Genomic DNA, 13,767 nt, shown 5'->3' with positions numbered 1-13,767 from the left:
AGCAGGTGTCAGACTTCCCTTCCTCTTTAAGGCTGAATAATATTCCATTGTAGCTGTATCATGCTTTCTTCATCCACTCATCTGCTGGTGGACACTTGCCTGCACCTCTTGGCGACTGTGAGGGCTGCTGCTATAAACGTGGGTGACAAATACCTCTTCTAGATCCTGCTTTCAGTCCTTTGGGATATATACCGAGAAGTGGGATTGCCGGATTGGAGGAATGTTTTGAACCCAACCTGGGGCAACTGAAACCTCTTAGCTCCTTATCAGAAGCTACGCCTGTGAGTGTGCCTTGCCTGTGGGGAGAACAGACTCACCCCTGGCTTCCATACCTGTCCAAGGGAGCAGAGGTCAACTTCAGGTACAGGGCACTAGTCCCACCCCTGCCAGCCCTTTACAGGCACCTTCCACGCACACACACACACACACACACACACACACACACACACGACAACGCTGGCCCAGCCTAGCCCTCAGTAATTGGAGACACACACAAGGCCCCCACTCTGCTGTCACCCAGCTGCACCCTTTTCCACAGCAGGAGAACTTTAGGCCCAGGTTCCAGGGCCCCTCCTCTCCCGCCACCAGCCCCGTGCCCGCCCCACCTGCCCAGGCCAAGACTGGTGAGAAGCTGAGTGGGTGGCAGGGCAGCCAGACCACCCCACGTGTCTCTGTGCCTCAGGGCACCAGGAAGGCCAACCTCGGCCCCTGGCCTTGGCTGTGTGCCTCCAGTCGCATCTCCCTCAGCACCCAGGGCCAAACCAGGCCATGCTGACTTTCAGAAACTACTGACACATGAGGTGAATGAAGGAGAGATGGTTCTCCCACAGGACTTGGTGAGCAGAGAGATGGGAGTGGCCCCCATCAGGCCCTTGCAGATGCTCCTCAGGCAAAGGGCCTCTGCCCCCTAATCCCCACCCCACCCTGAAGAGCCAGCTGGGGACCATCCTGTGAGGGAAGGACCTGCTTCCATCAGGACCCCGCGCACTCAGCCACACCCCTCCACTTCCCTCTGGCAACATGGCTTAAAGTCACAGGTCAGGGCCAGGGACAGGGTGTGGCCGCCTCGGGCACTGGGCGGGACACAGAGCCTTTTACAGCCGGGATAAAGTCCTCCCTGATTTAAGCCCAAGCAGCTTGTACCGAAGCTGACACCCTGGTGTCCCAGCCTCGCCCGAGAGCCACGTCCCCAGCGTCCCAGCCTTGACGCCCTCCGCCATCGCACAGGCATGCAGGGGGCCTGGGTACCTCTGCTGCTAGGCCTGCGGCTCTCCCTTGGCTTCAGCCCAGGTAGTGAGGCGCCTCCCAGCCGCCCCCCGACACAGGGGGCTCCCCGAGGCTACCTGAGTCCACGCTCCCCTTGGCCAGTTGAAGAGGAAAAGCCAGCCTTTTGGAACCGCCAGGCAGCCCAGGCCCTGGATGTTGCTAAGAAGCTGCAGCCCATCCAGACGGCTGCTAAGAATCTCATTCTCTTCCTGGGGGATGGTGAGTGCGCTAGGCCTGTCCATCCCAGCGCCCCGCAGCCCTGGAGCCCTCGGCTGCCGGCAGACACAGCGTGGCCCTGGGGACTCAGGCCTGACACAAGGTGTACCTACAGGGATGGGGGTGCCCACGGTGACAGCCACTCGGATCCTAAAGGGGCAGATGAATGGCAAACTGGGAGCGGAGACGCCCCTGGCCATGGACCAGTTCCCGTACGTGGCTCTGTCCAAGGTAAGGGCTGAGTGGCCTCAGGGTGCTCTACGCCAGAGGGGTGGGCGTGGGGCTAGGGAGCACGGCAGGAGGAAGGTCCCAGGAGGGCTGGGGCTGAGGTAGGGCCTGGGTACAGTGAGCATGGGCCCCAGGGCCTGGGTCAGGATCTGGGTGTACACCCGTGAGCAGAGCTGAAAGCATCTCTGCCCCCAGACATACAACGTGGACAGACAGGTGCCAGACAGCGCAGGCACGGCCACCGCCTACCTGTGCGGGGTCAAGGCCAACATGAAGACCATTGGTGTAAGTGCAGCTGCCCGGTACAACCAGTGCAGCACGGTACCTGGCAATGAGGTCACATCTGTGATGAGCCGGGCCAAGAAAGCAGGTAGGCTTGGGGCCAGCTTCGCCGGTAGGGACAGGCTCAGAGACCTCAGTGGCCCATCCTGACCTCTGCCACCCCCAGGGAAGTCAGTGGGAGTGGTGACCACTACGAGGGTGCAGCATGCGTCGCCAGCTGGCACCTATGCACACACGGTGAACCGTAACTGGTATTCGGACACGGACATGCCTGCCCAGGCGAAGAAGGGGGGCTGCCAGGACATCGCCATGCAGCTCGTCTACAACATGGACATAGATGTGAGACGTGAGGGGCAAGGGGCAAGGGGCGGGGCTGGGCGGGGGGCGGGTCCCACACCCGCCACAATCCCAGGCCCCCCACAGACCTGGCTGGGACGCTAGGGGCTGTCTGAGGAGGGAGCAAAGGGCCAGCCGGGCCCCGAACCCACTTACCCTAATCCCTGGCCCCAGGTGATCCTGGGTGGAGGCCGAAAGTACATGTTTCCTGAGGGGACCCCAGACCCTGAATACCCAGGCAACACCAGTGAGAACGGAATCCGGAAGGACCAGAGGAACCTGGTGCAGGAGTGGCTGGCCAAGCAGCAGGTGATAGGGGCTCGTGGGTGCAGGGGGTACAGCAGGGCAGGGGCTGCAGGGTGTCGGGCTATGGGCTGAGGCCTGGTCCTGCCCCTCCCAGGGTACCCAGTACGTGTGGAACCGCACTGCGCTCATTCAGGCATCTAAGGACCCCAGTGTAACACACCTCATGGGTAATGACCCCACCCCACTGTCCTCCCCCGGGATGGCTGCCTTTGGTCCTCCTTGCACCCTAACTTGCCGGTCACTACTGGTCCCCTTTCCCACAGGCCTCTTTGAGCCAGCAGACATGAAGTATGAGTTCCAGCGAGACCACACCAGGGACCCATCCCTGCAGGAGATGACGGAAGTAGCCCTGCGTGTGCTGAGCAGGAATCCCCGTGGCTTCTACCTCTTCGTGGAGGGTGAGTGGCAGCCCCTGATGAGCAGAGGAAGGAAGGGGGCAGTCAGGGCAGATTCGGCATCTCATACGTGACCTTCTTGCAGGAGGCCGCATTGACCACGGTCACCACGAAGGCATAGCTTACAGGGCGCTGACCGAGGCGGTCATGTTCGACAATGCCATTGCCAAGGCCAGCCAGCTCACTAGTGAAGCAGACACGCTGATCCTCGTCACCGCCGACCACTCCCATGTTTTCTCTTTCGGCGGCTACACACTGCGCGGAAGCTCCGTTTTCGGTAAGCCCAGGGAGCGGCGCGGGCGCTTTTCCGGAAGTTACATGGCAGACTTTGCTCTGAGCCAGTTTCCTCATCCGCCAAGTCGGGTAGTAAGAGCAACTGCCCTGCACGGCTCCGGCGAGGAGTGAGCCAGTGAACAGGCCAGACGTGGCCGGGCCCAGCACACAGGAGGCGCATGGAAGGCTGGGGCCAGCGTGCTCACCGGACCCCCTCCTCCCTGCACGGCTCCGGCCAGGAGTGAGCCAGTGAACAGGCCGGAAGTGGCCGGGCTCTGCACACAGGAGGCGCATGGAAGTCACCGGACCCCCTCCTCCCTGCAGGGCTGGGTTTTGACAAGGCCGCTGACGGCAAGTCCTACACCTCCATCCTCTATGGCAACGGCCCGGGGTACGTGCCTCCTGGAGCCTCAAGGCCCGACGTCAACGAGACCAAAAGCAGTGAGTGCAGAGGGGGCTGCGTTGGGGGCGGGACCCCGGCCGGGAACTCACGGGAGGGGTCCCGCCTCCCCGCATGCCCTGAACTCCCACCCTCCGGTCAGGCGACCCCGCGTACCGGCAGCAGGCGGCCGTGCCCCTGAGGAGCGAGACCCACGGCGGCGAGGACGTGGCGGTGTTCGCGCGCGGCCCGCAGGCGCACCTGGTGCACGGCGTGCAGGAGCAGACCTTCGTGGCGCACGTCATGGCCTTCGCTGCCTGCGTGGAGCCCTACACCACCTACTGCCACCTGCAGCCCCCCGGCGGCCCCGCCGACGCCGCGCACCAGGCCGCCTGCCCGCCCTTGCTGGCGCTGCTGGTCTCGGCGCTGCTGCCGGTGCTGCTGGCGACTGGCCCGCACTGACCCACACCCGCCCCGGGCCTCAGGGGCTCCTGTTCCCGCGCAAGAGCCGCTAGCCCAGGCCACACCCGAGCTGCCACCTCGGAGTCCCCACCACGGCGTCCCATCCTGGCCACCGCCCCCGCGTCCCCCACCCGGCCCTCCGCCAGCCCCCCGCCCTTCACGGGCCCGGGCCACCCTGGAGGCTGAGGCCCTGATTTTCCTGTGACACCTATAGTCCTCCTCCCTGCCCCCAAGCTCGGTGGCCTAAGATTCTGTGCTGTGCAGCTGGGACCCCAGGAAAGGCGGGGGCTTGGACCACGCAGTCTCCACTTGGCACCCGTAGCCCTGCCTGCGGACCAGGCAGGCACTCTCCCAGAGCTGTCCCTAGGCCCGCCTAGAACCCACGCCTCGCCTTTCCTGGAGACCCGAGGACTTAGGGGCCCCTGCGGAGGCGTGGCTTCCTGTCCTCCTGGAACCCACCCTGTAGGCACCTTGCTGGCCAAGAAGGCTGCTGGGACCAGGACAGCCAGGGGGCCCTCGACACAAAGTCCTCAGCCGCCCCTCCTGGGAACCCAGCGGTACCATTAGAAAGGAGACGGCGACCCAGGAAGGAGGCTTGTCCCACGTCACTCAGCTACCGTGATGGTGCCCCCCCGACCCGCCCCGGTGCCCATTCCAGGCTGGGAGAGCCAAGGAGTAGCGGGGGAGCTATGGGTTCCGGGAGGGACAAAGCAATTGTCAAATAAACTGTTATACAGTGTGATGCCCGGAGTGATATGTTCTAGGCAGAAAACTCCTTAGCAAGTGGGGGCAGAGTGTGTGTCTGTGTGAGGGGTGCGGGGTGATTCACATCAGCAGTCAGGGAGGGGCTGCCTGAGGAGCTGACGGCTGAACAAGGACCAAAGGAAGTGAGGGCTGGAGCGATGCAGAAGGACAGCGGTGCAGGGGCCCTCAGGCAGCAGCGGCAGGCGCCGGTGAGGCCAGAGGCAGGATCAGAGTTGGAGGGAGTGGGGCAGGTAAAGAAGGTAGAAGCTGAGGGGACAGGAGGGATGGGGGCGGGGTGCAGAGGGGGAGGGCATAACAGGACCTGACTCTTAGAAAATAGCCTGCTGGCTCCTGAGGGGAGAAGAGGCTCTTCTGTTGCTTTTTTTTGTTGTCGCAGGTTGTGAGGCAGAGGTGGGAGCTGGGAAACCAGAGAGGAAGTGCAGACTCGTAACATTTCTGACCTCTGCCTGAGAACATGCCTGAGCACCCATTCCAGTGTGACTACACTCATTGAGTATCTATCCCCAAAGGGAACATTTCAGAGAATTTTATAAAGGTGAGGACAGCCATATTTTCTGATAAATTTTATAAAATTACAAATTTCTTTGTACATTTACAAAGTTGCAAGAAAGCATTTTGCTCTCACTAGAAATGTTAATATGACAGTATGCTCCTCTATTTACTAAAATTTTGATTTAACGCTGTAAAACATCGATTTGAAGGCCAGGCTCTCAGGGCAGTTTACTTCAACTCTGGGTTTTAGTGGCTGTCACGAAGCTATGGAGCTGAATGGAAGAAGGTGGTTTATGTTTCATAGGTGGGTTCAAATCCCAAGGAGACTCTACATTTTCAAACTACAGGTTTAAAAACAGATTATTCTGGAATTAGTGATCATGGCTGCACAACTTTGGGTATTCGAAAAAACCGCTGTATTGTACGCTTTAAAAGGGTGAATTTTATGGTACGTAAATTAAACCTAAATTACAACCAGTTTCTGTTTCCAAGTTTTTAAAAACTGTGCAGGTATGAGGGGTCTTATCAGTCAAAGAGTGTTGGACACAAAATCATGCGTCCATGGAAACATTCTCAAGCATCAGTTCTAACATCTTTATCTTGAAGGGGCAGGTGCAGAGAAAGTGTGTTTATTTTTTTCAAGCTTTTTATTGGGTGCTTAAGACTGATAGCTGTTGATAAAAGAAATGTTCACATATTGAGGTCTGAGGAAGTCATTCTGGCTTATACATGAGTTAACTTGAATTTTATGCTTACTAGAACAGCCTGCCTGTGGCGTATCAAACATACATTGTACATCTACTTTAATTACTAAGAAAAGGACACATTGACCAGGCATAAAGAACGTCCAAGTTAAAAATTAAATTCCTCCTTTCTTGAGATGCCAGCGTTGGTCCTCCTTCCACGATAAGACTCCCTTCCCAGGTGCCAAGGCCATACTGACGCTCTGTATGTGCGCTGATCTAGCTGTTTTGAAACCTTGAAGGAATGTATCCCTGACTTGTTTGATGTTATTTGTTCTGACGGGATGTAAAGCTGTGCTGAAATCCATGCTTCTCTGGAACCGTTTCTCAGAGTAATCTGGAGGCTGTCTTCCGGTCCTCAGTTTGGCTCAAATACAGCTCTTTACAATTCCTATTATGGGTTGTTTATTTTGGTCCACGTGCTTGTCACCTGGAAAAATACCAGCACATTGGTCTTTAAGAAGGAAAGGAAGTTAGGAAGAAAGAGGGCAGGAGGACTGATGACGGCTCTCAATACCTTGCCATAAACATGGCTCGTTCTGTGGGGTTGATCTGGGATGTTTTCATGGTCACACCCAACCTCATCACCAAGTATCTGTCATAAAGCTTCTCCTCTACTCGGACAATCTTGGTTTCTGAAAGTTAACAGCACTGATGGCTCCTGCAGCATTTTATGTGCCCTCAGGTTTTCTAGTTTTTCCCTGCCGTGGTTGACCATGGATGGGCCAGTGAGTGAGTTTTGCAGGTTCTGCTGCCACTGCAGGTTTTATCATCTAATATCCTTTAAAATCAGATCCGTTCGGAGCAGCTGTTCCACCGGGTGCACTTACGTTGTTTCCGCACATGACATTGTTTTTATTAAACAAAGTATGAAATGTTGGAAATATATCTTCCCTGCCATATCTTTCCTTTAGTGGCTCACACAGAAAAAAAAGTGGTTTGTGTATCTGATTATCGGAATGGAATCCAGCAAGTACCTTAAGCTGCGACGTGTAGAAACATCTGTACTTTCAGCCAGCTAACTGTATAGCAAACCTCCCACACTGGGTAATTTGCTCTAACATTTTTTGCTTCAGTCTAGAGCAGTGTTTTCTCTACATCTTCCAAAGGTATTTGCTGGCAAAGAAATGCCTTTCAGTCTGTCGACAGATCATTTTCTGTTCATCGTTTCTGCCATTGTTACTACAGCAGAAAGAATAAATGTTTACCCTGGTGGTAGGTGTTTTTTGTCTTATGCTATCATTGCTTAGGGAAATATCAAAAATCACGTCACTTTAAACATCACTGGGAAAAAACTGCGGGGTTTGTCTTCATGTTCTGAAAGCTTAGTTGCTCACCAGGGGAGTTTCCTGCTGTTATCGACGAAGACCTCAAGGCGCCCAGAGTAGCTTCTCCAGCGATGATGGATGTGAGGGTGCTTCAAACAGTTTGTTGTTGTTTTTTTTTTTTAACTTTCAAATTTTATATTTATTTCAGCATATAAATACAAGAATGTTTTAATATATTGAAATAAAAAAGAAACCAAGCATATCCCTGACTGGTCACACCTGGCTTACAGCACTGAAGGGTAGCAGGATATGCCATCCCCAAACAGTTTGGTTTTGTTTCATGTTTCATATTTGGGGCTGGCTTCTTGTCAGGTCTGTACCGTGGGCGAGGAGGAGCGTGTGTCAGGAGTGTCACAGCTGCCACTTCTGTGGTTGCTCACCTGCTGTAGATGACGGGTGTTATCTGCAGTTTCTTTACAGGATTTTTTGGTAAGCCACTTGATTGGGAGGGTTCGTTTGTTAAAACCTAGATCATATAATCCATAAATCTACTTAACTAGACACACTCAATTCTACTAGGTCGCAATCCACCGGAAGTGAGCAAATGAGGAGGGGACACTGTGTCAGCCCCCCGCCCCCCTGCAGGGCCCACATTCTCTTCCCCAGGACACCTGAGAACCATGCTGGAGGGTGGGTGCCTGGTCGAAACCGCTGTTGATGAAAAATTAATCAATAGTGATCTAAAGAAGAAATAGAGAATTTTATTTGAGCCAACTGAGGATTACAACCCGGGACAGAGTCTTTCAGAAACCTCTGAGGACTGTTCATACACATTTTTGAGATAAAGGATCGTACGTTAAACTCACACACCGGGGTTTCACACAAAGTTGACCTAAGATACATGATCCAGACGAGCACATACAAAGTGAGCGACAGGTCACCATGACCCCTCACGGGATTGGGAAAGAAATGTAATCTTGTACAGAGTTACATTGCCGGTGTCAGAAAAGATAAAAAACAACACCGATCTTCACGACAGAGCAGGCGTTCGCACCTCTGAGAAGGCCGGCTTCATGTATAATGCAGGTGCACGCTGCACGTTAGGGGGGGCCCAATACGGGCAGGGAGTGTGTTATGCTTAAATTGTCTTCTCCTGCCCCCAAACATAAATTTGATTCCATCAGGATGAAGACAGCAGCACGGAGCTAGACATTAAATAGGGACAGTGCCGACTGCCCAGGGATGTGGCAACGCTGCCAATGAGATAAAGCCTGGGAGACCCCAGCACACACTAGGCCCTCTGGAAGGCCCAGTGTCCCGTCACCCAACCCCCTGAGACTCCGACGGGAGGCCAGGCGTGCTTGGGCCCCGGACAGGACTCTTAGGCCAAACTCCCGTGACCACAGGTGCATCACTCCCTGCAGAGTTCAGACTGGGCCCTCGGGGGTGCTCCAGGTTCAGTCCCAGCCAGACCTGCAGCCCCACCCACCCCCAGCTCCTGGAGCCCCTGTGACCCCCTGTCCCATGCTGGGCGCCGAGCCCAGCATGGCTCTGGTGGCTACCCAGGATGCTTCACGATGGGTAAAAGCAGGCGCGCTGCCTTGAAGCCTCTCGGGAGGCCTCCGATGGGATGCCAGATGTACCCTCCTCCTGACCTTGGGGCTGACATGACCATCTGAGGCTGTTACCCACCCCCTGCTTCCAGAAGCAGGTCTCCCCACCTGGTCAGCATCTGCATGGCAGGCTCTTGCCCCTTCGGCGATGCCTCCCCCAGTCCCACCTCCAGTGGCAGGGGGAGGGGCCCGGAGACCTGCAGGAAGCTGTGCGTGTTTTAAATTGCACCCTCTGATCTAAGGTGGCCCCAGGGCCTGCTTGCTCCAGCTGAGCAGAGCTCTAGGGTTCTTCGCTCCGGACACACACACCAAGCCACAGCCCAGGGTCCTCTGACCTGACCCTGCCGCCAGGGATGCCAAGCCTGCACCGCCGTGCTTGGCACTGTGCCTGGGGACCAGTTGTGTGTCCCTGGAGCTGACCCTCAGGAAGAAAACAGCTGCCCCGCTGTCCCAGATGGTGAGGCCGCCGTCCTCCCTCAGTATGGGGGTGTCCAGGTCCCGTGCCCTGTTCTGGCCCTTTCTTTGCTCACCAGACTTGCACGTTCCTCATTATCAGCCAGCAGGGCACCCCCTCCTCTCCCAGCCCGGCCTGGGCTCCTCGGGTGACAGGGAAGTAGCTGCCTGCAGACCTCTCCAGTCAGCAGTGCCCGCGATGCTTTGGTCCCGCAGAAAGGTAAGAGGGTTTTTTATTATCATTTATGCAAAGTAGACAAGGAGAGATGCAGCTTCACAGCACCGTGTGCCAGCAGCTGGGGGGCTCTGAGCTGCCTGAGCCCAGTGAATCAGCCCGAGCCGCTGCCAGAGGCTCCCAGGTCCCGGCGCAGCTGAGGTCGCGGAGGCAGGTGCCGCCTCTTTCCCCTCTGTCCCGGTGAGCTCCTGCTGGACGGCAGCCTGGCTGGCAGGGGCCCTCGAAGGGCTGGAGCTGAGGGATGAACGGCGCATGCCCTACAGGGGGCACCCCCCACCCTGTGCGGTAAGGCAAGCAGGGCAGGGAGGAGGCCTGGATGGGGCGGGCCTTTGTTTAGGACAGCAGACCACAAGGCAGAGGGCGAACCCAGCCAGAGACACGGGGCAAAATGAGCGACACCCCCACACCGGTGGGAGGGACCATGACCAGTGGAACCTGTGGGACGGCAGCTCAAAGGTGGGCTGTAAACGAGTGAGGGCTGAGAACGCCACCCGGGCCAACAAGGAGCCCCCAGATGAGCCACAAGCCATGTCCCGTGAACAGCACTGGGGACAAAGGCTAGTGTTGGGCCTGGAGGGGAAACCGTCTGCAGGGTCGGGAGCCTGGGGTCCCCTTTGACCTCACGGGGCAGCGATCCCACCAGGACACCAGGGCTGGAGGCCAGCTCACCTGAGGGCTCTGAGGGAAAGGCCAGGCCAGGGTGCAACTAGCTTTCCCCGAAGGCAAGGGGGACTCGGGACGTAGGATCCCAGCCCCTGGCGGTTTGTGAGGCCAGGACGGTGGCTCTGCTCTCCTGCTCGGCCTCAGGGTGAAGCACACACAGTTGAGGTCCCGCTCAGCAACCTACCGTCCAAACTTGGGATCTCCTCCAGGAAAAGGGAGGCTATAGAGCGAGGACTTCTTTGGGGAGGATGGGCTGAGTTTCATATCGTTCTGAAACCTTCAATAATCCTATGAAGGAGTTATGAATAACGTGCCGGAGGCCTGCATTTTTCTGGAAGATGTTCCCAAGGACTGGCTCTCGTGGTCACCTGCTGTGCAGTGACAGATACCCTAGAGGCTGCCTGGCTCCAAGGTGGAAAGGGTCTCAGTTTCTCCAGAAGTCCCCTGGGACCCCTGCAGGCTGGGCTGGTGACAGGTGTCTGTGTCGCCTCGCAAGGGAAGCAGGAAGGGGAAATGCCATTGAAACAAAAATGGATTCTAAGGGGTGGAGGTGGCAGAATTCACATCCATAAGAAACGACCCCTCCTCTCAGTCTCTCCTGGGACGTGGGGTGGAGAGGGGAGGCATGACTGCCAAGGTCCCGCTCAGTGAGTACCACCCAAACTCGAGTCCAAGCTCCTACGCGGGCTGTGGAGACGGGGAGGAAGCTGGGCTCTCATGCTCTGCCGCTGCCCTGTCCTGTCCTGTCTGCTACGGGGTGGCCCGAGGGGCAGCCTCTGGACAGGCCTGGAGCTGGCAGGGGGGACGGGACATTGCTCTTTTTACTAAATCCAGGGAAAGGGGGTTCCTCAAGCCAGTTTAGGGGAGGGGTGAGGTGCCCTGAGGGGAGAGAAAGAGGCAGTGAAAGGGGCCCCGCAGGAAGCAGACCTGCAGTGCTGTCTCTGACTCCACCTGCCCCCTTGGGGAGGGAAGGAGTCAGGGTGCTGTCCAGCATGGGGGGTACGGGGGGTGGGGTGGGAAGGAGGAGGAGCCCAAGCCCCCTGAGAACCCACCCCAGAGGTATTTGCTCATGGACGACCCTGGAGTTCCCAGCATACCTGGAGCGAGGGCTCAAGCCATTTAAAAATACTGCGTCTAGGGCTCCTCGCAAGCCGGGCTCCCCAGGGCGCTGGGCACCTGGGTCAGCACAGAAGCAGCCACGCGGGGGGCAGGAACTTGAGTCTGGGCCCCACTGAACTGGTTAGAAAGGCTTGCGGGACAGGGCTGCTCGGTGACACCCTGATGGTTCTGAGGACTCTGTGGGGCTCTCACTGCGGAGGCAGCAGCTATGCAGTCCTGGGGGCAGAGGAGCTCAAACGCATCCACCACAGGCGGGCCCCCCCTCAGACACACCCCGGGTCTGCCGGTGATGATTCTGGGGTCCAGACAGGGTGAGAGGGAGGGTCACCCAGCAGTGACCCCCAGGCTCAAGGCTCCGGCTCAAAGCCGTGGATGGCAGAACCATGAGCCCCGTGCACGAGGGCTCACAGGTGGAAGCTCAGGTGCTGCTGTAAACCATCCCCGAGCTCCTTTCCTTCCCCGCTGTTAAGCGCTTAGTTGAAGAGTGCTTTCTGTCATCCCAATAAGCTCCGCTCAGAGGATGACTGCTGCGCGGTGAGCCACCCCCGGGGATGGATGGAGTCAGCCCTGCAACGACCTGCCCTGAGGCTGCTTCTAGCGTCACTGCGCACCGGAAGGGCCTTCACCACTGCACTCATGACCCCTCACCCAACACAAGGGAAACTGAGTCCACGTGGGCAGCTGTGCTGAGCCGGGTCAAGTCCTCACCTCAGCAGCGTCACAGTCAGCGGACCCGCAGCTCGGCTGCAAGTACAGGGCCTGGGAGACAACGAAATGGCCAGAGTCTACGCTATATGCTCGGTTTCCTAACAGAACCTGTTGAGAGGGGATGCTGAGTAGTATGGGCACCCGGAGCTCCAGAGGACCCGGCAACCAAGACGCGCCCATCAGCTGCCACGAGCAGTGTGACCCTGCACAGGGCACGTGACTCCCCTGAGCTCCCTGTCTGTAAGAGGCGCTGCCTCTGTCCTCTGTCCAGCCTCACTGCAGTGAGGATGCTCTCAGGTTCTGTCTGGAAAAGCATTCTGGGAACCAGTGGGTGACACACATGTCGCCACCATGCCCCGCAGGGCCACCCCGTGGCTCTGGGTTCCTTGGCTGTCTGAACTTCGTGGGCCCTAAGGGCCGGGACCCTGTCCTTGGTATGCCCTTGGCTTGCGTTCCCTCTGGCCGCTGGTCTCCCTCCGTCCTCCCCAAAGATGCGAGGAGCCCTGCAGCCCCGGGTAGCAGTGACATCACCACCATGAGCCCAGCAGGACTCCATCAGGCGGAGGGGGCCTCTGGTGGCCTCACAGCCTGTCATCCGCAACCCTGCCGGAAGGGTGGGTGGTCCCCAGCTGGGACACACGCTGGGCATCAGGCCCCGGGCCAGCAGCTGAGGCCCCCAGGCTTCCCAGCTTCCAGCTCGGGACAGTCTCGAGGCCAGGAACCCCATGTCCTATCCCAGGGGCCCACATGCCCGACCCCACTGGCCCCCTCCGCTGGGCACAGACGGAAGGGGGAGGAACTTGGCCCCAGGGGTACCTGGGCTTCGCTGCACTTCCTGCTGGAGTCTCACACTACAGGTCCCCCAACCCCAAGGCCTCCCCTAGGCTGGCAGGGAGACGGGAGGGATCAGTCTTGGGTGGAGCTGGGCAAAGCAGGGAGCCGGGCCGGGGACCAGAGGGCTGGGCCTGATGATTACGATTCCAGCCAGGATCCCAGGCCAGAGGGAGGGGGTGAGGGTCCGCATGCAGAAAGTCCCCAACCAGAAGGTGGGCGGCAGGTCGAGACAGGGAGCTAGACTGTCTTTCTGCCCTCACTGCCCAAAGGACATGGTATGTATGTGCCCAGCCCAGGGGGAAAGAGGCTTCAGGAGGAAACCAAGGAAGATCCATAAACACAGCACCGCTCGGGCGCCCTGAACACAAGGGCCCTACCGCCCCCTCGACAGGCAGCTCTGAGCAGGGCTCTGCGCCCTGGACTGATGAGCGCAGGCTCTCCCGCGGTGTCCTTCTTCGCTCCTGCCTCTTCTCTGCGGAGCCCCACCCTCCGCTGTGGCCCGATCAGTGTGGCAGGTGCGTTTTCTGTCCCCACTCCCTCAGGTTGGTGCGTCCAAGGCTCAGATAACAGGGACTTTTTAAACATCACTCAAGGCTGAGAGGCAGACAGCCATCTGAGCATAAAGACAGGAGCTGGACCGGCAAGAGGTTCACCCCTGCAGCGGGAGATGGGGACAGGCCACACCTACCGGGCACTGCTCAGGGAGTGGCTGATTTCTCTAGGCCACCCCT

At 58.0% G+C, this 13,767-nt stretch overlaps 1 protein-coding gene across 1 annotated transcript; it reads left to right on the top strand.

The window, feature by feature from the left end:
- Positions 1 to 1,220: 1,220 nt before the first annotated feature.
- ALPI (alkaline phosphatase, intestinal) lies at positions 1,221 to 4,143 on the top strand (the record flags this gene model as incomplete). The annotated part of the gene is made up of 11 exons (XM_082658250.1): positions 1,221 to 1,290; positions 1,369 to 1,485; positions 1,598 to 1,713; positions 1,906 to 2,080; positions 2,159 to 2,331; positions 2,503 to 2,637; positions 2,729 to 2,801; positions 2,898 to 3,032; positions 3,115 to 3,306; positions 3,627 to 3,743; positions 3,845 to 4,143. The coding sequence occupies exons 1-11, from the start codon at positions 1,230 to 1,232 to the stop codon at positions 4,141 to 4,143; spliced, it is 1,593 nt and encodes a 530-aa protein (XP_082514376.1). The 5' UTR covers positions 1,221 to 1,229.
- Between the last annotated feature and the right edge of the window lie 9,624 nt (positions 4,144 to 13,767).

The sequence above is a fragment of the Grampus griseus genome (genome assembly GCF_964374135.1).
Source record: "Grampus griseus genome assembly, chromosome: 7".
NCBI lineage: Eukaryota > Metazoa > Chordata > Mammalia > Artiodactyla > Delphinidae > Grampus > Grampus griseus.
The sequence above is the reverse complement of the archived record's forward strand: the minus strand, read 5'-3'. Positions and strand labels throughout refer to the sequence as shown.